General features: G+C 35.0%; 1 protein-coding gene across 2 annotated transcripts in view; it reads left to right on the top strand.

Annotated features, from left to right (window-relative positions):
• GALNT13 (polypeptide N-acetylgalactosaminyltransferase 13) overlaps positions 1–27,736 on the top strand; it is a 417,254-nt gene that overhangs the window by 238,284 nt on the left and 151,234 nt on the right. For both annotated transcript variants that reach the window (XM_087819844.1, XM_087819845.1), the window contains exons 5-8: positions 6,459–6,625; positions 7,272–7,479; positions 10,037–10,207; positions 24,623–24,740. In XM_087819844.1, coding sequence (XP_087675970.1) covers positions 6,459–6,625; positions 7,272–7,479; positions 10,037–10,207; positions 24,623–24,740 — 664 coding nt within the window. The remainder of the gene's footprint in view (positions 1–6,458; positions 6,626–7,271; positions 7,480–10,036; positions 10,208–24,622; positions 24,741–27,736) is intronic.

Below are 27,736 nucleotides of genomic sequence, written 5' to 3'. Positions count from 1 at the left end.
TGTATTTTCATGTTCCAGACATTGGAAACACCAACCTACCCCCATATTTTCTCCAAAGGAGAGCGGGTGCATTTATTCCTCATCTATGTATAAACCAACAGCTGATACAGAGAAGATTGCACCGACATTAAAGTACATCCAGGTGACAGAAGAGATTGTAAATGAAGTGGAGAAGACTTTGCGAATCCGGGGCTTACAACTACAGGAAAGAGTGACTTATTAACTTCATCTGCTCTAAACATAAACAGAGATAGTAACCTTCTGTATCTTGTTTTAAAATGCTGATGTAAGCAAAAAGGTTTTATTTATAAAATCTTATACTTAAGTATATATATATATATATATATGTATGTATATATGTGTGTGTATATATATATCTACATATACATATATTCTTAAAAATCAGAATTTCTGTTGAGTACCTTCCAGTAGCAGTTCTCAATTTTGGCTGTACGTTCAAATCCCCAAGAGAGATATTTTTAAAAATCCCATTACACATGGCCACACCCAGACACTTAAATCAGAATCTCTTTCTGAAATCCACACATTAGTGTGTGTTTTTTCAATCTCATGGGATGATTCCAATGTGCAGCCAAATTAAGTCACAAATATATTATTACAGAATTAAAAGGAAATAAACTTTCACTTCAGGTATTATAGATTTAGCATGTCATAATATAGTGTAAATATGAAATATTGCTATGATAACACTTATGATTTTAGTAGAATTCCAGATTTCAGGAACTTAATTGGACTAGTAGGCAACAAATACTTCTTTCAAATTGATGAAAATTGCTATTGCAGTCTGCCACTTTTGCTCTCAAAGTTAATTACGTATGCATTGTGCTCCCACCATAATGTCAATTTTGCCAGTCTTATGTAGATATTTACATAAGAAAAATAAGGTCTTCATAAAACATATCGCTAAAAGAGTATTTGGTCTATATGTACATAATTTTAATGAAACTGAATTTTTTATGTTTGGTTTGAATGAAATGATCCTTGGGGAAAGGTGATTTCTTTATTTGATTAAAGATATAAATTTGATGTAAGATTAAGGCATATTTTTGAATAATTAAAATGTTTTCTTCTAATTTTTGGACACCAGTAATATTTAAAATGTTTGATATAGCATATGGTATGGGGAAGAAATCATTACTGTTACAAGTTTTATTAAATAATAAATTACTTTATTATTATCATTAGTATCACCCAGAGTTTTGAACTAGCTCTGTGATTTGAGACTTGTGTTCGGTGAAATCAAGATTTGAATTAGTTAGCTCTAAAAGTTCCGTCTAATTCCAACATTTGGAGATTCTGAGCTTTACTTTGCAGACCAAGTAATGTCTACCACACATTCCAGATTATCTACTTTACTCTTACATGCGAAATGTGAACAGGGTTGAAATTACTCTTGTAATATTACAAAGAAGTTATTTGCCATCTGTCAGGGAGAAGAGAGTATGAGAGAAGTCCTGTCTGTTTAAGTCCTTACCCGACCTCCATCATATAGGTTTCTTTAGTTTATTCATTTGTTTGTAACTGTGTCTGAAAAATCAGAGAGTTACAAACTCTTCCAGCTTAAAAACTAAAGCATAAAAAAAGAAAACAAATTAAACAACACTTTAAGTACTTTCCCTGTACTGAACAAAAAATTATTGTATTCACCTGTTTTAAGATCCGCACTTCGTATAGTTTGCATGTCTGAAATCAGGATGAGTGTTGTAGTCAATGGTTAGTTACAATCATTGTCTACCAGCCGGCAGTTGTTATGCAGACAGTATTTTTTAAGCCATGTCAACATGGTCATGGCTGTTCATATAGTTAGGCTTCAGTTTAGGTACGTGCTCTGATTATACTACATGTGTAGAATTTGTCAGCCAACATCTCTTCAAAGAGATTGCAATAAGATTCAGTTGGGAAAAATAGTTACCGTCTGAAAAGAAAGGCAGGGAGATCATGGCAAGAATTAAATTTCATAGGATGAAGCAAATCCATATTTCCTGTTGGAACAATGACAGCAATTCTCTATTTTCTTGCTGGTCAGCAGCTGACTGATTTATGTGGCCTTTCTTCTTATCATGTCAGACAGGGATCAGCAGAGGGACATCACCAGAGATCTTATTAGAAATACGGAATCTTGGGCCCATCCCAGACCTACTGAATTACAATCTGCATTTTCTCAAAATTCTCATTTAATTCCTTTGCACTTTAAAACTTGAAAAGCACTTTACAGTACCAAGGAAGGTACACAAAAGACGACAAAGCTGATTTATATTTTGTGATGGAGATAAGTGCTAATGATGTCTCTCAGATGTTAAGCAATACAACCTAAAGCAGGAGAAAGCCCCTCAGAATAGATGACAGATGATTAGTGATGTTGAGCATCTTTTCATATGGCTGTTGGCCATCTGTATGTCCTCTTTGGGGTGGGAAAGCAGACTGGTGAAGCCACTGTGAAAAACACTATGGAGTTTTCTCAAAAACTTAAAAATGGAACTGTTATTTGACCCAGTGATCCCGCTACTGGGAATATATCCAAAGAAACCTGAAACACTAATTCAAAAGGATATGTGCACCCTATGTTCATAGCAGCTTTATTTACAATAGCCAAGATCTGGACACAGCCAAACTGCCCATCAGTAGATGAATGGATAAGAAAGCTGTGGTACATTTATACACTGAAATACTACTCAGCTGTAAAAAAGGAGGAAATCTTACCTTTTTTGACATGTAGAGCATTATGCTAAGTGAAATAAGCCAATCAGAGAAAGACAAATACCATATGATCTCACTTATATTTGGAATCTAATGAACAAAATAATTCAAAACAGCAAAATAGAAACAGAAGCATAGATACATGGAACGGACTGACAGCTGTCAGAGGGGAGGGGGTTTGGGGGGGCTAGATAAAAAAAGGTAAAGGGATTAAGCCAAAACACACACACACACACACTATATAGATGATAGATAGATGATATAGATAGACAGATGATAGATAGGTAGATAGATACTAGATGATGATAGATGACAGATTAGATAGATGACAGATTAGATAGATGATGATGATAGATGATAGATGATAGATAGATGATAGATAGATAGATGATAGATAGATAGATAGATAGATAGATGATAGATAGATAGATAGATAGATAGATAGATAGATAGATAGATAGATAGATAGATAGATAGATAGATGATAGATAGATGATGATAGATAGATAGATAGATAGATAGATAGATAGATAGATAGATAGATAGATGATAGATAGATAGATAGATGATAGATGATAGAGATAGATAGATAGATAGATAGATAGATAGATAGATAGATAGATAGATAGATAGATAGATAGATAGATGATAGATAGATGATAGATGATAGATGATAGATAGATGACTACATATGATGCATAGATACTGACAATCAGAGGGAAAGGAGAAGAGGTGGAAGTGGGCAGAGGGGCGATAAGTGGGGATGGGAAGAGACTTTACTTTGGGTGATGAGCGTACAATGCAGTATTCAGATGATGTTTTATTGAGTTGAACACTTGAAACCTGTTTTGGTTTTATTAACCCATGTCACCCCAATAAATTCAGTTAAAAAATAGATGAAAGAAACTTTGAAGCAACAAGAAACTGGTGAGACTGATTCATAAGCAAGCATGACAATATCGATAGAAATCTATGTGCAAATAAGTTTAAAAGCTTTTTCTATAAGCTTTATTTAAGTATTAAGTAGATTCTAGTGATAACAAAGCACTATGCCGCAGTTTATTTGACACCTTTTTCCCCCCCTCTTCTAGTGGTACCTAAAATCATGATGTACCTCACCATAGGTAAAAGAATATTTTTGATGAAACACAGGCAGTAATAGCAGTTCAGTGTATCACAAAGCTATCGGAAACAATGAATATCCTAGCTCTTATTGATACATACATATATCATTGCACTTGAGGTAACTAGATAAACTGAAATAGAAAATGATTAATTTGTATAGCTTAAGAACTATTCTATAAATGATTTTATTATTATACAAAATTTGCTTTGCTATATAACTTTTCATGGAGGAATAATTAATAAAAATATTAGCCACATTTTATTTTTATGGTACATTAAAGATAGTGTAAAGATTCTGTAAGTAAACATAATAGCTGCATTAATAGTAAATTAGGTCAATGTAACTTTGTCACATATTATGAATACAAAATTAACATTTGTGAGTGGATTGTTTTAACCACAAAAATAAAGCATGATAGAAATAGTTTAAGAAGGTAGATTTGTCTACTTTAATTTTGATATTTTAAATGATTTATCTAAATTAATACATCATTCATATTTTCTTTGTTGGCATTTTGTGTAACATACAAAAATTTGATTTAAAATTCTTCACTTTATTCCAAATGGTACTGAGTAGCATGTATAGACTGTGAGTGGGGTTAAAATCAGTAGTTGTTGACTGTTAGTCTGCTTTCAGCCTGTTTTTCCAGTTTTACTTCTTTATTGGTGATGATGATTCTTACCATACTTTTTCCTTAGCATGCGGAAAGTGATGGGGTGTTTTGGTGAGGCCAAAGAATTGAGAGTTGAGGAAAATCATGGGGAGAACCTTTCTGACTTACCAGGATGGCTTTCTAAGGTCATATAGTGCTGAGATGCCAGGAGTTACAGGTCACATGATGATGAAGGACATAGATACTGCTTGAATCTTACCAGCAGAATGGGAAGAGATGACTATAAGTCAAACTACCTTTCCCCCCTACACCCTTTTTTCCTGTATGCAAAATATCTTATATATTGTGGATGCTTAATAAACTTTTTCAAATAAATATATGCTGAAGAAAACTAATAGTTCAGATATATGTGCATTCTTACCTGGTTATGTTGCAGAAGACTTCACTGAACAGGTGAAATTTTATATTTTAAAAGACGATTAAAATCCCAACAGGCACACAATCAGTATTGTTTTTATTATATGTCTTTAACTCCCACATTTTATTGGATTTTCTCATTCACCCGTGAATTATATTAATTATAACAATGCTTGTTTTGTGTCATGTATTTGGGTCTTCATGAGTGGCAAGAAATATTGGGTTCATTTTATTTTATGGAGTGATTTTAATTCTCTAGCTCGTCAGAATATTTTACATGAAAAAATAGCCTAAGGTGAATAAACTTTAATTCCTTCTGTGTGTACCCAGGGGTATTTTTTAATAAATATTCTGTAATCATGATGATTTTAAATCATGTGACAGAAATGTCTGAATGTTGACACATTGACAGGGCTAAGGACCACTTGCATGTTAAACTTCAGATGAGTACCAGAGCAATATACATATTTATTTATCCAAATGTAACTTTTTGGATTGAAGTGCTTGAAAGTAAAATCTGGGCTGCTTTGCATTCATAAGCAAAGTTAAAACATTTTCTCAAGATACTGAGTTCTAGCCCGGCGGGGCGTGGCTCAGCGGTTGAATGTCGACCTGGGATCCAGGCAATCGGGGTTCGATTCCCAGTCAGGGCACATGCCAGGGTTGTGGGCTTGATCAATGACTCTCTCATCATTGATGTTTCTGTCTCTCTCCCTCCCCTTTCCTCTCTCTGAAATCAATAAAGATATATATAAAAAAAAAGATATTGAGTTCTAATAGTAATACAATTATGGGTTAACCCCTTACTAATCAATGTGCTTCGGGGACCAGGAGCACCTGAGTCACCTGGAAACTTTCTTAAAAATGCAGAATCTCAAGCTATAACCCAGACCTACTGAATCAGAATCTGCATTTTACCAAATCCCTAGGTAACTCCCATTCCCATTAAAGTTTGAGAAGTGTTGGCAGCCTACCTATTCCCTTTCCTGATCCCCTAGTTGATTATATAGTACTAATTGAGAATCTGCAAAATACATCGTGGCCCCTAAACTTTTCCTTCAAAGCAGACATGGTTCATACCATTCTCAAACAGAAAGGAAAGCATGCATGACTGGATTTTAGAATAGAAAAATAACCTCAGTTTTACATGCTTCAAAATTCTGTGGATGTATGTCTTTTTTTATGTTCTTATGACTTTTTGAGTTGTACAATAATTCTCCTTTTCTCAACAAAGAATAAAATTATATCCACTAAATGAATTCACCTGTCCCTGTCATACCTGGTCTTCTGTTGACAGTCTCAGAATGTTATTTTAGCTTTCTTAGACTTGTGGAAATCATGCTGCTTGCTTCCCTACAGGAGTTAAAATGAAATATTAGTAATTATGCATACTTAATTTTCAAAATGCCAACTGATTACTCACAGCATTTATAAAAAGGAGAATTCTTGTCGATGTGCATAAAATGTTTCCTTAAGAAGGACTTTTCAAGTCTGCAATTGTGCTATTATGGATATTTTTATTACAGTGATTGGAATAAAAAATGAATTCTTTATTAACATATCCTTCCTTTTTCCCTTTTCCAGATGCAAGACAAAGGTCTATCCTGATGAACTTCCAAACACAAGTGTAGTCATTGTGTTTCATAATGAAGCTTGGAGCACCCTCCTTCGAACTGTTTACAGTGTTATAAATCGTTCTCCACACTATTTACTTTCTGAGGTCATCTTGGTGGATGATGCCAGTGAAAGAGGTATAAATATTTTTCTCATATATTTTCTTAAATTAGAAAACTTTGTTATGGTCGGAAAGACAGCTGGGAAATGATCTGTATTTTCCTTATAATTATACTAACCCTGAAACCACCCATCATCATCAGTGCATTTTCATCAATGTATCTAGGCAATGCCAACCCTAGAGACAAGGAACTAATTATTACAGTTTCTCTCATGATTCCATTTGGTTCTTACTAACCCAGGAAATCAGCCAAAATTTTTGAGGGGTTTCTTTTTTCTCCCAGCTCAACTGCTCATATGATTGAACATTTAGATAACTGTATGTATACTTGTCTCTTTTTTCTTTCTTTTAGTTCGGGTAAATGCAAAATAACATATAATTAAGGAGCGTGCATTTGCCAGTGTGGCTCAGTTTCTCAATTACAGTCTGATATATTCACTTCCTATTCATTCTTATCCTTGTCAGCCAAGTGACAGGTTATAATGAACTGTGCATTACTATACTCATGAAATCTCTATACCTTTATGTCACCTACCGCAAAAAATGTGGACAGGAGTTTGCCACCATTTCTGTGTGTTGAATTTTCATCTGGGCAGTAGTATCTCCGCTGTGTCTTAAAACAGTTTCAACGCTCCCTTATGAATTCTTATTGCACATTACAGATTTTCTCAAGTTGACATTAGAGAACTATGTGAAAAATTTAGAAGTGCCAGTAAAAATTATCCGAATGGAAGAGCGCTCGGGGCTGATCCGAGCCCGCCTCCGAGGAGCGGCCGCTTCGCGAGGACAGGTCATCACGTTCCTGGACGCGCACTGCGAGTGCACCGCCGGCTGGCTCGAGCCGCTGCTGGCCCGCATCAAGGAGGACAGGTAGGACCCCGCCGCCGGGCCCCGCTGCTCCCCATCAGAGCTCCTCTTCCAGGCGGCTCCTTCCAGCTTTCTTTCCTAGCTTTTGAAAAAGCCATCCCCCCCTTCCTCTCTGAATAAAGGCTTTCGCTTATTAGTGATGAGCACAAATATTCAGTTAACGAACAGTCAAACAATTCAGACAGTAAACATGGGTTGGATATTCATTTTTTAGGTGAAGGACATGAGTCTTATTTGAAATAGTACGATTTTGTAAAATACATTTTCAAAGCACCTCACTGTAGCCTGGCGAGCACTCTGGGAGGTAGTAATGTGGATGCTCGGACCTGTTCCCAGTCATAGGGAGGGACGCCTAAGTTAAGCAGCTGGCCCCGCTTATTGGAAGTGATGGGAGCGGCTCAGTTCTCCCCAGTCCCAGGCCAGTCTTCTTTCTGCTAGGTCAGTGCCCCTATTCAAAGTCTAGTTAAGATCCATCTTGAGGCTTTTAAACATAAACACACATAATCCCACATTCCAATCATGACTTTAAAAAAGAAAGAGAGAGCACAGCTCTAAAGAATGTTTAATTATTAAACAATATTGCCACTTTGTACATAAAAATGGTGAAATCTGAAAGACTGAATAATGCTTTATAGAAATTAAGAACCCTCGTGGATACCTGCAATTCTCTCTAATGATGAGGTTATGAGGTCTGAGCTTTTTTTGGAGATATTCATAAACATTGCTGATGAATGAGTGTAATTTCCAAGCACTTAAGGAAGACAACTGTGTTGAATACTGTCTGATATAAAAACATAGCATTGCATAACACCCTGCTTGCAAAGTCATTTCACCTACAGCAGAAAGGCCTTTCTAGAATTGAAGTTTTTAATTAAGCATCCAAGACCGGCTGTGTAGTGTGAGTTAGTCCTGCTATATCACGTAAATGGCAAGATTTGGTACTTGCCACGAAGATGGATGGAGGTTGTCAGTAAAATGAACCATAGCAGTTGAATAAAGCAGTGGGAACCTTTTAGTCAACTGAGTGTAGTACACAGCTAATAACATTTTCCCACTCTGTGTATTTTACAGTACCCACAGGAGGGTAAGACTGGCAAAGTGAAATGAACTTGGGACATCTTAAATGCATTTCCTGGCAACATTTCATACATTATGCTGCTTTTTAAAACATGTGTTTCATATTCAACTTAGTGAGTTTTTAATATAATATTGTTTCAGCAAGGTCATGCATAGATCATTTACTTTTTAATCTAACAACATATTTAAATTATATTTGTATGTAATGAACTCTAATGTCTTGTCCTACTTGTAAGTTCTAAAGTTGCCATAACTAGATAATAAAATCCTGTTAAAAGTTATTAGATCTAATTTCATCTCCCTACAAATTAAATTATTAAATTTAATGAAGAAAGAAAGAGATTGATTTTGTAGGGACCAGTGTTACCAAGAAGTTTTTCCAAGAGTAGATGAATTCTATTGATTTCAGAGAACTCTATGCTTTAATTAACTGTGTGGAATATAAAACCCAATTGAAAATAAATACTGGTGATACCATATGACAAAACCAGAATAAATGATGGACAACATGTCTTTGCTTTCCACACGTACCAAATAGGACAAATAAGCTCTGCTGTTCAGAACTGGCTACAACCAAGGCAAACTTGGGTAGACCTACACATTTATTGTGGAGATGACACAAGGTCATCCCATAATAAAGCATAACCCAGGAGCAGGGGAGACTGGAGAGAGCACAACATGGATTAAGAGATTACCTAATTATCTCTCATGGTAAAAAATGCCTTTCCTTAAAAAGCCACCATCAAGTAGTTCAAATCTCCTGGCTGTCCCTCTTACTTTAAGAAAAGATGAGTCAGGGTAAAAACACCAGAAACTGAAAGGTGATTATCTTTCTCTATCTTAAAATATGTAGATTTTACTATAAATTCTTAAGTCTAGGACAGTTCACTCAGGATGACCCTGATATCCTTCATAGGAAACATTTACTTATACTGATGATCACTATTTTTATTGTTATTTCTGTTTGTTTATTTTTGTTGTTTGTTTTTTGTAATAGGTATTTTCTCCATGAAGATTTTCTTAGAACTATCTCTTCAATCTTCCCTAACCCCTCTGAGATTTGAACTACCAGATCTAATTTGCAATCATCCAGTCTCCATTCCCTGTATGCAATTACTTTTCTATAAAAGAAATAGTTAAAATGATGCATAATATCAAAGCAACTCTACTAAGCATACTGTGGGTGGAGGTTTTATGAATAATGGACCATGTTCATCCTGCTGAGTTAGTACTTAGAATGCATTTGAAAACCAGCTTGAAGATCAGTTACTGCATTTGATTAGATTATACATAGTAGCATAAAGTTGACTGTCAGGAAGATGTGGCGAGAGGAAATAATTCCATAGATTAAAAAGATAAAAGAAAAAGAAAAGCATATTAATGTCACAAAATAATCAAATTTCAACATGTCAGCTATATTGAGTTTGAAAAAACAAATGTAGCATTTACATTGATATGAAAACTGGTTTTACTTTTTCTGCAGGAAAACAGTTGTGTGCCCCATTATTGATGTGATTAGTGATGATACTTTTGAATACATGGCTGGGTCAGACATGACTTATGGGGGTTTTAACTGGAAACTGAATTTTCGTTGGTATCCTGTTCCCCCAAGAGAAATGGATAGGAGGAAAGGAGACAGAACATTACCTGTCAGGTATGTAGATCCTATCTTCCACAGGATAGCATGTGTATTCCTAAAATAATTAAGAAGTATTATAAATTGTATTCTCATTTTTGTCTTTAAGAGTCATACACTTTTTATTCATATACACATGTGTTACCACCTTTTACATGATCATCTAAGAATCAATGGCTATATTATATCTAGTTTAAATTAGCACAGGCAAATTTAAGTATTGGCAGAAGTGCCAGATTTCTTTTAAATCTGCGTATTCTTATATTCAAACTATATGTATTGTAGGTTTTCTATCTGACAGGTGTGTGCTAGCCTTGCCAATTTAGGAAGATATATTTCTTATCTAAATGTATATGTGTTATAGTAGAAGTGTACTCAAAATTGAAATAACCAAAAATGTTTTGATAAATATTCTAAATTTACCAATCTTAAAGAACTATCTTCCTGACAGATAAAAGAGAAAGATCCTTGTATAAAATTTTAATATATTAAAAATTATGAAGGGTTTATTGTTTGCTTGAAGTTATTGAAAATAGCTACTTAATCTGAAATATCTATTCATAAAATGTTTGCCCTTAATAAGAAATGAGAAATATCATATGCATCTTTAGTTGCCTAAATAAGCATTATGCACTTTATTAACATAAACTTATCGCCTTTTACTTTAGCATATTATTGTGTACCTCTTACCTGCAACCGAAAATTGATTTTCTGAATAATATTTTGTGGAGGGAATTCATGAGTTTAGCTCTTTAAAGATTAATTTGGCAAATCATCATTTCCTTGGAATAATGAAGAAATATCCTGAAGTTCTAAAACAATATATGTAGTCCATATCTAAAGAAGAATGTTTCCTAATCTAATGAAAGAATGACTTATCCTTTGGCAAGATTAATTATATAATTAGTTAACTAAAACTAACTCTAACAAACCACTAATGGAAGGGAACAGCTCTAATAGTTTTGTTATTTAACAATTAAATATTGGGGTTGTTAAGCCTCTAAAGGAGGTAGTACTACATCAAAGAGGGGAAAAAATGTGGCTACAATCAATTGCATAAGGGATGTGAAATTATGATGTCAGTATTTAAAGTGTGATTTAATAGTCCTGAAATCTTGCTGTAATCTTCACGTTCACCAAGTCTTATTGATCCTTGCCTTTAACAACTTCAGGAAGTACAGTAGCTTATATTACCATTGTTTATTAGAAATTCTATTTTCCCACATCATGGTAACATTTAGTGTTAGCTGATTTTCAACTTCAGATCCAAAGTGAAAATTATCAACATACTTGAAAAATACACTCAAATATAGATAATGTGTTTATTCATTTGAAAATGAAGTCTTAAAGAATGTGTGTTGTACTTGTTTTTTTAAACATTGGCAAAAGCCATGCTTTATTTAACTTTTTTTTTCCAGGTTTTTATTTTATTGTATTTTTTTCTGAGCTTTAAAATTTATTTACATAGTTTTGTTTTATTTTAAAATGTTTTTCCAATTACAGTTTACATTCAATATTATTTTGTATTAGTTTCAAGCATATTGGTTAGACAATTATACACTTTACAAAAGTATTCCCCTTCGTATTTCTAGTACCCATCTGGCACCATACAAAGTTATTACAATATTATTGACTATGTTCCCTATGCTGTACTTTACATCCCAATGACTGTTTTGTAACTATCCATCTGTACTTCTCAGTCCCTTCACCTTTATCACTCAGTCCCTCAGTACCCTTCCACTCTGGCAACCATCAGTCCGTTCTCTGTTTCTGTGTGTCTGTTTTCATTCTGTTTTTTTGTTAATTTATTCTTTAGATTTCGCCTATAAGTGAAATCATATGGTATTTGTCTTTCTCTGACTGACTTGTTTCAATTGCCGTACTATTCTCAAGGTCCATCCATGTTGTCACAAATGGCAGTATTTCATCTTATGGCTAAGTAGTATTCCACAGTATATATGTACCACGTCTTCTTTATCCAGCCATCTATCAAAGGAGGTGCAGGACCAGCACCACCTGTGCCCTGCCTGGGGCTACCTGGCACGAGCTTAACAGCCATCCGTGAATAAATGGCTTCTACTTGTGCTGTGCTTGGAGGTGCCCAGGAGAGGCCATGCTGGGAACCAGGGCCAGCCCCTGGTAGTGCCAGGCCTGGGATCGCTTAGCAAGAGATACAAAGCATACAGAGTCCGGCTGCTCCTTGTTTGAGTGATTTTAGGGAATTCTGAATCACGAGGCAAGAGAGGTGATTTGTATTAAAAAGCAACTGTAAATGGCTTGGAAGGGCCCAAAACTTGGGCCGGGTGGAGTCTCAGAGAGTCATCAGGATGGGACAAACAATGTTAACCAGCTTGATGGAGACTCGGATATGAGACCCACCTGCTGGCTCTGCGGGGACAGGGCTCAGCAAAGGAACAGTGGCCTGTGCCGGCACTTCTGTCTGGGAGAAAGCTGCCCCTCCAGCCTTCGCCCAGAAGCCAGACAGTTCAGTTCCTCCCCTTATTTCTCTGGTGACTTTCAAGCTGCTACCCCAGGCCTGGAGCTCAGAGTGAGTGAGTCTTAGTGAATCTGAGTAAGTCTGTGTATGGGCCCTTTAAGAGAAAATGCTGGGCCTCCACTGCCCTCTCATTCAGCCACGATCCCTGCTAATTTTTACAGTTAAAAGTTATGGGAACTTTTCTTCCCAGCCCTGGAACCCTGGGCTGAGAATTCTGACGTGGGGCTGAGACCCCTCAGTCCTTACAGGGTACTTCTGTAGCCGAGATATCTCCCTTGATTTTCAGCTGCCACATGTGTGTGTGGAACCAGCCCACTCTGTGACTCCTCCCATCCTACCAGTCTTGATGGGGCTTCTGTATATACTCAGTTGAAGGACTTCTGTTCACCTAGATTTCAGGCAGTTATGAGTGATGGCTGTTCTATAATTTAGTTGTAATTTTGGTGTGGTTGTGGGAGGTTCCAAGTACAGTGCTTACCTACACCGCCATCCTGTCCAGAACCTAACTTTATTTTCTCAGAGTGAAAAGGTAGATAATTAAGTGGTAGCCGGCATTCATAGTAATTTACTGGTCTCGTTCGTGAAAGTAAAGATCTACATAGAAATCGGACATTATCTCTCATCTTTTATTAACTAAAACATAAGATGAAACAGCCAACTTGTTATATTTATGTGGCTTTGTTGTAGTGACAGGGAGAGTTGATGAAAATCTAAGTATATTTTATTTGTGTCCCTCAGTAACTGCACAGTATTTCACTTCCTAAATTGCTGAGGGAGCTGGAGCAAGAGAAAAAGAGAAACCTATCTTTGCTGACGTTTCTAGATATTTATGGCAAAAGGTTAATTAATTCATGGGTTGTGTTGTAACAGCCCGTAGGTAATTTTCATCAGCGTAGCTATCATGTGAACTTTCTTTGTACTTATAATCTTTTACTTGAAGATGTGATCATTTTTCTCACATTTATACAAACACATTAATCATTCTAGGTGTTGAAGACATTTTTTTTTCTACTTGATTAACAGAATTCTGAATAGCTAAAGTGATTAAAATGAGGTTGAAATTTTAGTTTTCTCAGTGGAATGTTTCATTTAAAATGTCAGTTAAGACAGAACTTCCTAGTGGCTATAATTTGCTAATTTAGTCATCACTTAGAAATACAATCAGACCTCTATATACATAGAGAACCTATTTGAACTTGTGACCTAACCTTAGTTATACCACATTTAAAGTTTATAATTGTTATCATTACTATTCTATTGTCAACCTCTGGACTTTGATATTTTCACTTTGATAATGAAGTTTGTGAAATACTTGATACTTGTAAAGTTTTGAGAATGGATTAATAACACACTTAATCCCTGGTATTTAGTCTTCTTTAATCAGTAAAGTCTCCTTACTCTTTTAGTAGTCAAATTATAGGCCTCTTCTGGGATATGTCAGTTGTATGTGCAACAATAGAGTAATCAAATTGTTAAACTAGAGGTCATAAACCAGGAGTGTGCATGTCAAATACGCTGTGTGGGTGAATTTTACTTGGCCTACATAGTGTTTTAAACTTTTAAAATTACCATCATTTAAAAAATGAGATGTTTTAAATAAAAATCTAGATTTCCAGCTATTCTTGAGAAGTCAGAAGATCTTGCTATTCTTGAGAAGTCAGAAGATTATGCTCCACTGTTCCTAATAGGTACCATCAGGTGGAGTTGAGCAGAAGCTGCTCATATAGAAGTACCATCATTTAAAAAATGAGATGTTTTAAATAAAAATCTAGATTTCCAGCTATTCTTGAAAAGTCAGAAGATCAGCTATTCTTGAGAAGTCAGAAGATTATGCTCCACTGTTCCTAATAGGTACCATCAGGTGGAGTTGAGCAGAAGCTGCTCATATAGAAGTAGCATGAAAGTTTAGCACAATCCCCACAGCTCCTTCTTTATTGTGTGTTCCTGACTCTGAGGATCAGTAGCCATTTTTCATCATTCTTATACTTAGAAAAATTCTTCTTTGTACCTATTTCCCAACCAATGGTGAGAGAAGTATGCTTATTGCAACTAATCGACTCCACATATTGATTTATTTACCTGACTATAATGTTTTTAATTTGTGAGCTTTGACTTGGAGGATACTGCCTGGGAAATGGCTGAGTTTTAACAAGTTAGCCTTATATGAGTATGCATATAGATACCTAATGGAATAGCAACAAGTAACAAATTATCTAGTAGTGCAGATAATCTCCCAAATCACTTAATTAGTTTAGGAAGTGCATTTTTTCTAATACATATAACTTTTGAGTTGATTTGGTTCAAGCTATTGGAATGAGTTGGGTTCCATAAGCAAATACACATTGTGTACTATGCTAGGTTCTGCACATACAAAGTTACAAAAGTCATTCTCTGCTCTAAAGTTGCTCACTCTCTGGGATGGGCCATATATATGCTGCATGAGAGAAATAGACCAGCATATGTGGTCAGATGGTGGATACACAGGAGTTAAACTATGTCAATTGCTAGCGTTGTGTGGGCTTCTGGAAAAGAACTCACTTCTAATCTTATTTATTGCTTTTGTTTTTTAATTATGCCCTGGCCCAGCAGGCATGGCTCAGTGGTTGAGTGTCGACCCATGAACCAGGATGTCACAGTTCGATCCCAGGCAGGGCACATGCATAGGTTTTGGGCTCGATCCTCAGCAGGGGTCATGCAGGAGGCAGCAGATCAATGACTTTCTCTCATCACTGATGTTTCTCTCTCTCTCCCTCTCCCTTCTTCTCTCTAAAATCAATAAAAAACAAACACATATTTAATTATGCCCTGTAAGTAACCCTCCCTTGTTATAAAGATATTACTTTCTACTTTAATTTTTTAATTATTAAAATAGATACCTTTATTAGAAACCTACAAGTTATTTATCAAGTCTATTTTTCTTTTTTACCCTTTGTTTCTTATTTTATAGACTCTTTTGCATTTAGTTGTTATTAATCTTAATATAATGTCTTTCATTTTTGCTTAGAGTACCATGTTCAGTATCTTCCTGAAGCAAAAGAGTTTTATAATTTCTTCTAATTCTTGCTATAATAAATCAAACATAGGTGTAATTATGCATTTTTATTTCTGACACATTTTACTTACTTTGATATCCCTTTTTAGTAACATTTGTCTGATCTCATACATTTATTTTTCTTTCAAAGAATTAGGAATTTATAAAGAAGATCAAATAAATAACATTAATAACAGCTTAGATTACAACTATTGTGCCTTTATTGTGAAAAACTCATAGAAATTCCACATATCTATTTCCAGTATCTTTATAGCATGATATTATTGAAGAAGTATGGAAGCCGGCTTCAGAGAATCTGGGTTTTATTTCAGGCTCCTCCAACTGGAAAATTACCCAGTCTTCTCAACTATTAAATGGAAAATTATTTTTGCTTCCTTGCTTAACTCACGAAGTGCTATAAAATACTGACTGAGAAATATATTTGAAAGGAGTTATTTTAAATTTATTTCTGATGTAACATATGTGTATTGCAAAATAAATGTGACAAGTACCTAAAGCATAATGAAACAGATGAGCCACTTCTTTTAATATTTGGGTATATTTATTTCCAGATAAGTTTCTCCACAATTTAGAAATTGATATATCATGGGTATTTTCCTGTGCCTTTTTTTCACAAATAAAAAATTTAATAGCTGCTAATATCTCAATTACTTACTTAGTTTTTTTCTCTATTTTTCAGTCTAAAGTCAATTAAGAGTTTGTTTATACTTTATTTTTGCCAATTATGTCTTTTTATCTACAGTTTTTGTATGTAACGTGGTCTCTTTAGAATTATGCAATCAGACAGTATGAAATTTAATACCGTTACCATCGGCCAATGTAGCCTCTACAATTTATAGTTCCTCTAGTAAGTGTAATAAGTGGAAACCACTTATTTTATTCTGTAAAATGTTATAAAATATAAAGCAATGTTTCTTATTATGTAATAGCAACTAGTAATGGAGTTCTTAATTTTTAACTCAGATATTCTCTCTTAGGTTTTTCTCAATCCAGTGAAAATATACTTTTAAATTGGAAGGCAAAAGCAGAGATAAATTCTCTCAAAGCCTGTGAGGCGCTTCTCTATGGTAGGAGATGCTCCAGCAGCAGTGCAGGGGGAGGTCAGGGTTGGGAACAGAACAAAGACTTCGATAGAAATAGGTGAGCTTTGGACTGTGGGGCTGTCCCACAGTCTCACCTACTCATGTTAAACTCTAATATATGCTGATTTTGAGAGAAAAAGATCCCACCTCAGACGGAAGCAGTGAATTTATATTCTTTGGGGAAAAATAGCATGTTTATATTATATTAATTTCTAATTGTTTAGGGGATAGTTTGCACGACTCTCTTAGCGATCTGTTGAGAACAAAACAAGGGTAGTCTAGAAAGTGTTCAAGGTGATGAAGTAAATAGCACATTAATATACTGAATAATTTTATCATGTTATGTAAAATTTTTTAAAATGTCTGATTTCAGCTGGCCTCATTGGTTGTTTTGACTACTCTGATGCAATGAAAGTAAAAGGGTAAATTAAAACTTGTAGATCAGCCACGACTGTGCATCCCCTTGGAAGCTAAGGGGTTTGATCAGTTTGTGAGGATTATTAAAAAGAATTAAGAAAACAACATAACTACTCCACTTTGGGGAATACAGATCTTTAAGCACATACAAGGTATTTGATTCCAATACTTGTTGGTAAATCAGTTCTTTGGCAGAAAAATAAGCCTTTTGCCCATACCAAGCAAAACTTTAAATTTTTGCTCATCCTTTGAAATAGCTTTGAAACTGTTTGTGTCCCACAGATTCCACAGGATTTGTGTCAACTTTCTTGCTTAGAGCTTAAGCCACCATAAGCTCTTACAATAACAGCTTCTTTTCTATAGAAAGCTGCATCGTCTCACCCAAACATATCTTCCAGTGAGTCTCATGGTGTGCAATAGTCCACCAAACTTTCCGCTTTTTCTCAGTGAAAACCTTTAATCACATTCAACAATTGGTTATTCATTACTCTAATAAAACAATTGTTCTGTCTTTGCTTCTTTCCTCTCTCCTCTGCTTTCTATATTTGGGTGTAATGGACAGATTAAGGAAGGAAGGAGAGAGGCTCACAGCATCTGATTTCCTTTTGGTTTCTAAACCTGCAAAATGTTTAACCAAATGAAGTCATTAATTATGTTCTATGATATTAAAAATCAAAATTATATGAATATTTTAGCTATTTATGCCTCCTATATGTATAAGTAATAAAATATTTATGTTTATGATTTCTCTTTATGACGTTTATACTATATAGGAAATGTTATTAATGCAGAGCTAAACGCTAACAGTCTACATGTTGTGATATTTGACCTGTGCAAATAACAGCTTAAAGCCGAGCTATAGCCTCTCAAATCTTCTTTAGATTTTTTTTCTCCAGACACCTTGGTTATTTGCGAGGTAAGACGAAATAGAATCCTGATAGAACAAAGTAAAAAAAAATAGAAGAAATGATGTTTCAGTAACTTTCAAAGAAATTGCTATGAAGAGCAGTGCTAAAATTCACAGGAAAACATGGTGCATAAATTTGTAACTGGAAATCAGGAAAACCGTATTTCTAATTAGCTACTTCAAATTCTTTGCTGTATAAGTTAAAAGGATAAACTGAGAGATTACTGATTGGTAGATGATAGGGGAGGAAGGAAGGGAGGAAGGGAGGAAGGGAGGAAGGGAAGGGTGGATGCTGGGACAGCGGGAGGGAGAAAGAGAGAGACAGAGAAAGGAAGAAAGAAAAAAGGAGGGAGGGAGGGAGAAAATGTTTTTTTGTTTTTATTTTTTCAAACTGAGCCACTCACTACTTAGGCTCCTTGACAAATCATTTAAACACATTGCAGCTAAATGTGGTTGACCAAATCTGTAGGGTTCTGCAGCTCTAAAATATTACAGTTCTATTAAAAATTAATTGGATTCTGAAAAAATAAAATTAAAACTGATTATAATCTTGGCAAGCGCAGATATTTTCTCCCTTTTTAGTAAAAACCGTATTTAAAATGGGTAGTCCTTGCTTTGTGTTGGAACTGTTCTAAGAGTGTTGCATGCATTAACACATATCTCCATTTCGTAGGTGATGAAATTGAGGCACAGAGTTTAAGCGACTTATTGAAAGTCACTGTGGGGATGAGTTTTGAACCCCATCAATCTAGATACTGAGTCCATACTCCTAAAAACTAAGTTTAGCTGCCTCTTAGAGTTTCCTTATGGTTCCCCTGCTTTGCACACACATGGCGGTTATCCCCGTGTGAAATGTAAGATACATTATCTTCTTGGCGAAAATGCAGGCATTATATTTTAGCATCACTAAATAATCAAATGTATTTTATCATACTTTTTTATTTTCCAACTTCTGGTAAAAAGATTCAGGGTTTTTTTTGTCAAATGCTTCCTTTTTGGAGTCCTCTAATATGCTACATTTTTGCAAAGCTTTATATCTTTACTTCTAAAGTACTATCACACTGAACCCCCAAGCCCCTTTAAAAATAAGGCCTTTGAAATTCCTAGAATCAGTGAATTTGGCAGATGTAAGCACAGATTTTTGTTACAGTTTCAGAAATAAATTTGTAGGTACTTTAAATTTTTAAATAGATTGTTTTATTGTCCATGAAATTGCTCATTTAAAATTTTTATTTATTCAATAAATATCTAGTAATAGACTAATACCATTAAACCAATATATTGAATATACTTACAGAAGTGGTAAAATGTATATAGACATAAATATAAGATTTAATAAGCTGCAGCAAGTGCCTTGAGACAGAGACAAGATGTTATAGAAGGTAGAAGGGGAAGATTTCATCGAGATTGGAGGCCGGAGGGTCATCCTAAGGGCAGGCTGCATGGAATATGTAATCTTTGTACTGGCCTAAGAATAGAGCAGGTTTGAACATATAAGGGGAGTTTACAAAGGAAAATACAAGTGACAAATGGATTTGAACATATGTACCTAGGTGGAAAAGTGTGAGACATTTACTAGTAAAAGCTAAAAGCTTTAAGTACAGAAAAATAGTTAAAAGGGAAAGTGGAGCTCATTGGGTGACCCCAGGTCCCTGGTGCCAGAATAAGAAGCTGGAATTTATTCCTTCAAATAGGTTTTTAAACATCTGATTAACATTTTTAGAGGAGCTTTGATTTAGAGAAATTAACCTGGCTGTGGTTTATAGAATAAATTTTGGAAGCAGCAGACTCTAAAAGCAAGAGGATTCCATTAACACAGAGATAACAGGACTAAAGTTGGATAGTGACCATGATAACAGAGAACACAGAAAAGAGTCAAAAATGCTTTGGAAAAAAATTGGAAGTATTTGGGAAATGATCAAATGGGCCACAAAAATTAAAGGTGCTGAAAGAAATTTTCATCGTTTTATATTACGGCCCTGGAAGGAAATAGAGGACATTGAAAGAGAAGCACATACGGAAGGGGTAGCACATTCTCAGTTCTGTGTTAAACACACTGAGCAGAGTCTGAAGGATTTTTTTTTTACAGAAAACATCTAGTGAGTAGTTTAAAAAGCATGCAATGCAGAGGGAAGAAGTAAGAAAAGAAACAGATTAAAAGTCAAACTCAGAGTGACAATTAAAGGCATATGACAAATGAGCTTATAAAGGTAAAGTTTTTTTACACATTCCCATGAGCTAAAACATAATGCAAATGTTGCAGTGATTGTTGCAGATGTGCCAGGTGACCTTGATTTCTATTTAATGCTAGTCGTCTGTGCAATTTTGCTGTTCCAGTGTTGCCACCAGCAGTTTTCACTTGTATAGGTGAATTGAGGCATTTCAGCAACCTGTGCATGCTGCTGTATTAAGAAAAATATGTAGTAATGTAAATGAATCTTTTTAGAGTATCTTAAATATAAACAGATCAAAAGATGTTTTTAAAGGTGTATAGAAAGAGAAAAGTGCTACTGAGAGACCTTTAGGAGGACGACATTTTGGGACAAAAGAAGATAATTATTAAGTGCACATTTCTAGAAGACAATGTTGTAAATTGTATATTGTACTCATGTTGCAGATGTGGAACTAAGAACTTGACTAAGATCTGACAACCAGCAAAGGAAAGGAAGATGAAGGGGCATCAATAAGAATCATAAAATGAGTAATCTAGTCGGTACAACTAGAGCAATGCAATGGGAGTCTAAGGTGAAAAAAATTTCAAGAAGGGGAGCTGATGAATTGGGTTAAATGTTTTCAAAGAAAGATGTTCAAGAAAGGCTATTGAAGTTCAGAATCAATAGGGCCCTTTCAGAAAGAAGTTACTGTAGAGTTGGAGCAAGATCCAGATTCTAGTTAGAAAGTCAAGAGGAGTTGAGGGAGTATGTAGAAAGTATTCTTTCAATAAGGTTACCAGGGAAGGGAATAGAAAATATATGTCCCTAGTTTGAATGAGTAGTAGGATGGTGTGAAGATGTATTTTGATTTGGGATAGGACTAAATTGAACAGTTTTATAAGCTCAAGGGGACAGTCTAGAAGTCAAAGGCATAAAACATAAATGTAATAGTCAATAAACAAGTGGCTGAAAGGGTAGTCAGAAAAGATCCAGCTGTGGGGACAAGAGTAAATTCTAGCCCATAATGAGAGGAAAGGAGATATTATTTCCTCTGAGACAAGAGGAAGGAAGCGTCCATAAGAAGACTCCCTCTCTCTCTCTCATCTATCATCTATCTGTTGAGAGAGAGACATAGGAAGGTAGAGAGTGAGGGAGTTCAGATTTTATGCATTGACTTAATCTCTAGCTTCTAAAGAAGAATCCCAAACTTTTGGAAAAGCTTCAGTTAAAATGATACAGATGAGCAAATAAACATAACTGGTGGCTAGCAGTCTGCACTAAGCAGAGTCACTAACATGGACTTCGAGCGTGACCAGTTGCCCTCATTGCTCTGCCTTTTCAATGAGTCTCTGGGCCTTAGGAGCAGAAATGGATGAGGTAAAGGGTCCGTGTACCCAGGCACTGAGAGTTACAAAACAGAATGAGTTATATGAGGCAAGGACAGAGCCCCGAGGGTGCTGTGCTAGCTTTTCCTTGACGGGGCCGAATCCTGGAGAGGGAGAGAGAGGGAGAAAGTGAGCAGACAATTCCTGAAGGGGGTTTGCTTTCGCAGTATTATGTGAGAACATGGAATAGCTAAGACACCAAATACCAGTGAAGAATAAAAAATGCCTTCCATTGGATTGAAACAGGAGGGCTTATAAAATAGATAGTTGTGTTCGGAGAGGCAGGTTTCAGAATCCGACATCTTGGATATGAAATAGTTCCAAATGATTTTGAAATCCAAAATGAGGGTGTGTTTATGGGGAGCAAAAATTAAGTTATGGACACTCAGGTTTTATGTTTGAATGATTAGCATCAACAACAGAGATGTAACACATAACCTTATTGCTATTTATTGTGTGCTGGGAGCTGTGCTAAGTGCTTTTCTTCTATTAATTCATCTTCACCTACCTACAGTGTGATAGGTAATGGTCACAGCCATTTAGCTGATTTCTCCCCCACCCAAAATTGTTTCAGTTAGTTGGTTGGTTTGACATTGCATAAACACAATTTTAAAAGGCATATCATCTCAGCTAATTCAACTATAATCAAGGTTTTTAATTTTCTAGGCACCCTGAACACTTAAGGTTTACACAGGCACATATAAATTGTTCATTAGGGATATTACAGAACAGTTAGAACAGAACATGTTGCATAACATGGCTTTGGCTGTAGATATCATTTAAGGAACAGTTCCTAGACTATCTGAGAGAGTTGACATTGCAAAGACAAAAAATTGTCTCTAGCAGCATAATTCCTCAGAAATACAGGACTTTTTTTCAAGTTGTAATTTTATTTTTCTTACTTTTCAAGCGTAAGTGAAACCTAGTTGAATCACTCTTATGGTTAAATATGTAATTTATCGTAGCCATTTATCATATATTTCTCAAATATTTATAGGAATTATGACCAAAATGTAAGATGAAAATCAATATGTGTATTTAATTTGAATGCATTAGTACTTTGTTAGTAAATAGATAAGTGGATAGGCACTCTAAACTGATCATTAAAAATTCATCACTTAACAGTGTTAAGCACTCGGCTGTATTATGATAGGATAATTGCGGCAGTTTCTGTCCCTCATTTCATTAACTAGGCTACCCGGCACTGTAATGCCTTATGTAGTTATCACCACAGAGTTCCAAAATCCCGGCCAGGTGAGGGCCGCGGCTACCACAATCATCATCTGTTTCGCTTTGTTAGTGTTTCTCATTATAACTCGGAAGGTCAGTGACACTGTTCCTGATAGGAACCAAGCAGGACTGGAAGTAATAAAACAGGTCTGAGCCTGCGAGCCGGGCTCCTCCAGCTGATGGCCAGTTAATTACCTGAGCATAAAACAGTGAGAGCGCTGGGAGAAATCGCAAACTTCGCAGTATGGTCGCTATCCAAGTACAGTATTATTTGGTGGTTTTTCATTGAACTATACTGTTCAATTAGAGGACATGAGCATATCCTGTGGCAGAAGACGATGTAATTTCAAGGAAAGCAAAACGTGATTTTTTACCAATATCAGACTATGTGATGAGCATTCCAAATCTCAGTCGCTAGATCAGTGCTCCTCATCTTGAACAGCACATTACAGTCCCCTGAGAACACATACCAAAGGCCTGGCCCCTACCTCCTGTTAATTAAATCTGAGTTTGTGGAGAGTGGTACCCAAGCAGGGAAATGCATTTTTTAAAAAGTGCCTCAGGTGCTGCTAATGTGCTAAGAAGTTTGAAAATCACTATACACAATTAACGTTCAAAAATCATCATTTCCAGTATACATAGATCCCGTTGTGAACAGCAAGAATTTTCTTTTTTAGTTAAATTTATACTGCTTGTATAGACTTGTATAGTTCACACATCAACGTTGCTTTAATGATCTTTTAAAATTTAGTAATTAACCATTTAAAATGAAACATTTGACTTCTTGGTTCTTATAGAGAAATTTTGAATGCGAGAACCAAAGGCATTTATTCCTAGGAAAAAGTGTTAGCACCTGTGCCAAATTTACTTTAAACATCTGAATAGCATATGGTCTTTATGTTTATCCAGGGCTATATGATTGATTATATCATTTTAATTAGGTAAAGGGAAGAATAAGGGTTTAGATATAAAGCTCTGATGTTTAAAAATACTTTTGATTAAGAGATTAATCAAAGAACTTATATGTTTATAAGCATAACCCATGGACACAGACATTGGTCTGGGGAAGGCCTGGGGGTGGGGTGGATGCCGGATGGAGGGGATCAATGGGGGTAAAAAGGGGACATCTGTAATATTTTCAACAATAAAGATAAAGAAAGAAACAATAAAGAAACTTAAAAAAAACTTTTGTAATTCTCATTAGATACTGTCTATAAACATTTTATCACATTTAATATTTTTCATATTTAAATAGGTTATAGATCTTTTCATAGAAAAACCATTTTCACAAGTTTCTAGAGTTCACATTAAAATGATTTATAATTAGATGACAAAGGATCACAACTGGTAGTTTCATGACCAGTAATCTCTTAAAGGGTAGTACAGAGAGCACTAACTTCTCTTTGCTTTGGCTTTAAGAAGGACTAGAGATGCCCCCTCTTAAGTGCCCGCTGTTCCTTTCATGTGTCTGGATGATCACTTATAAGAAAAAGAGGCTAACTTAAATTCAGTTTTACAGAAAATATGATAAAATACTATTTAATTATTTTAAAACCTTTTGCACCTTGGCTTTATGTTTTCAGTTTGAGATTTTTGAGTACTATTATTTTTAATGTAAAATGTCTCAAAAATATTTGCTACAGTCTCATTAAACTCCACATATTGTTTTCAAAAGATATTCTTTTCTTTTTGTTTTGTTTTTTCAACTAGGACCCCTACTATGGCTGGTGGCCTATTTTCTATTGACAGAAACTACTTTGAAGAGATAGGAACTTACGATGCAGGAATGGATATCTGGGGTGGAGAGAATCTTGAAATGTCTTTTAGGGTAATTGCATTTTCCTTTATTTTTTGACTCTGAACATACTATGCTGTTGCATGCACATATAGACCTAGTCACTTACTGTCAGACATTTTTGTGAAGTGATGCAAATTACTGATCAGTTGGTCATTTTCATACTTATTTAGAAGCTTAGCTAGAGTCTTCTGCATGCAATATTTACTGTTAAATGGGAAATTTTAGGTATTTTTAAAAGTTTTAAAAAATAATTATTTTATTCATAATATAAAGACACTAGGTCTTTCAGTGTTTGAAATAAAGAAGGCTTTATTTTTTATCAATAAAACAGTTCTCTATAAAATCAGTTTGTATTTTTGAACTGAAACTTTGAAGTATTTGTGTTATCTGAATTTGTAAGTGCTGCCTGAGGTTATTCTCTAGTTACTTTAAGAATAACCTGGGTGAAGGGAATTCTGGATAGTTCTGTATGGAGCATGACTACTTTTACTATCACAGACATTGTTGGATGAATCAGTTTAAATAATGAAAATTCACTTATCAAATGACCTTCCAGATTAATAAAAATTAAAGTTTAATCCCTCATATATATGATGTTAGGAAGCATATGAATAATTTTAACATTTTGTCATTGATAAATTTAAAATACAGACATATAAATGTGCTTTCATACTACCAACTAAGTGCTAACATACTGCTTTTTTCTTCAAACCACTTATCATTTTTAAGTGAAATAAGTTAATTGTGCTGTTTTTTCCTTTTTAGAATTTAACATAAAATATTCAAAACACTATTGTTTTGACAAAATTATTTGTGCAATGAAAGTAATAGTTTAGATATGTTTATCTATGATATATATATACACACTTTAGAACGTAAAGTTTGTTTTCCACTTACACAATATATCTGATGTTCTGTAAGAAAATGTTCAAAATTGAAGATAAGAATTACTTTGATTGTATATAGTGTGGAACTTAATGGATCCTGCGTAATCTGAATTATTTTAGAAGCACTAGAATGGCCTAGTTATAAAATTTTTGCCTATAAACCTTTCTTATAGTCAGATGGCTGAAAACATCATTAATCAATGGAATTTTATTCTTCCCGGATTTGCTTACATACTTACAGTCTATTGCAACTTGCTCTGCAGACTTAGTACCATACTCAGGGGTGTCTTCCTGCATCAGGCACATGATACATCTTTGAACAATCTTTGGGGACATTTGGGGACCCAACCTTTTTACTTGGTGTGGTTCTGAAAGTGCTAAAAGTAAGAGATGACAGATAAGAAAAAGAAAAGAGAAAAGGGGAAGGAAGGAATTCAAAGCTTAAAAGCAGTTTGCTCGCAGCCTTAGCTATCGCAGTGAGAGGGCCTGCGTGGTCACTAACCAGTCTTCCTGAGGTTGCCCAGGGGGAAGTCAACACAGTGATATCCCTGTCACCTGCAATCCTGCCACCCACCTTTTCCCCTCCTTTCCTGAGGTTCTTACTCGCCTCTCTTCTCTCTCCTGTTAAGCTTGATTCCAGGCCAGTGGACCCCCATGCCTTTCAATCCATAGCTCCCATATTGGATGGGTGCTCTTCGTCTGATTGCAGGATGTGTTAGGGAGTAATTTAGTGGAATAATATGATACAACAGAAGCATGTGATCAGGAAATGCATGTGAAAAGGTATAAATGTATCAAAAAGGAAGATTTGAGAATATGAAATTTGGAAAGTTGATAATATTTGATGCAGATACCAGGGGTGCAGAGTGAATGCAACTGGTGGCCCCAAATATGATCGGATCCCTAGAAAATGAGACAGGAGGTTTACTGTGATTGGTTGCTTGAGATTATTAAGAAGTAGAGTATTCATGACTGCTTTTCAGTTGTTTTAAAACATATCATTGACTTTAGTTTCCATAAGATTTCATTAGAAACAACCTATATATTTTGCTTTTCATTAGACAATTTTGATTGGTGTTTATTTTCCTTTCCATGATATGAATAGAATTGTTTCCTTAATGACTAGTACCCTAACTGAGGAAGATAGTGAGAGAAAATGCTGGAACAACATATAACAAAGGACTAGTTTCATGAAAAGATGTGTGACTTAATGAAATGAGACTATGTTGAAGATTTACATCAGAAGACCTGAGACTAATATCCAGCTCAACCATTACGGAGAAAACACATTTTGAACAGACAGTACATGCTTTACACGGTCTAGATGCTGAGGCCTCAAAAATGAGTAAGGCAAGCTGATCAGTCTGAAAATGCAAAAGATACAGATAATTATAAAAGCTTTGATAAAGAAAAAAGTTAGAGAACTGACAGTACATTATTCCAAAATGTATTATAAAGTTATAACAATTAAGACTCTGTGATATTGGCAAGGGGGAAAAAAGACAGACAATGGAACCAAACTGAAAATCTGGAATATACCCAATGCATATGGACAACTGATTTTAATGAAATATGCAAATATATTCAGTGGAGAAAGGATAGTATTTTTAATAACTAGTACTGGATCAACTAGATATCCATGTATATGAAATATATTAAATATGTACTTCACACAATATAAAAAGTTAATTCAGAATGTAAAACCTAAAATTTTAATATTCTAAAAACTTTGGAGAAAAACTTTGCAACCCATAAAAGTAAAAAATTGATAAAATGAACTTTATCAAAATGGAAAAGTATTGTTCTCCAAAGCCACTGTTAAGAAATTAAAAGACAAGTCACTGACAGGAAGAAGCTGTTAAACAATATATCTGATAATGAACTTGTATTCAAAAAAAGCAAAACAAAACTCTCAGAACTCAGTGATAAGAAAACAATTAACTGAATGAAAAGGTTGCAAAGATTTGAATGGACACTTCACTAAGGGAGGCATATCAATGACAAATAAGCACTCGGGAAAATCCTTAATATTAGAGAAATACAATTACAACTGTAATAAGATAACCTTACACATCTATTAGAAAGACTAAAATTAGAAAGGGCCATGTTGGTGAGAATGTAAAATGGTACCATGATGCT

This window comes from Miniopterus natalensis, chromosome 8, assembly GCF_054644295.1.
Source record: "Miniopterus natalensis isolate mMinNat1 chromosome 8, mMinNat1.hap1, whole genome shotgun sequence".
Classification (NCBI taxonomy): domain Eukaryota; kingdom Metazoa; phylum Chordata; class Mammalia; order Chiroptera; family Miniopteridae; genus Miniopterus; species Miniopterus natalensis.
Note: the sequence above shows the minus strand (reverse complement) of the source record. Positions and strands in the feature narration are given on the sequence as shown.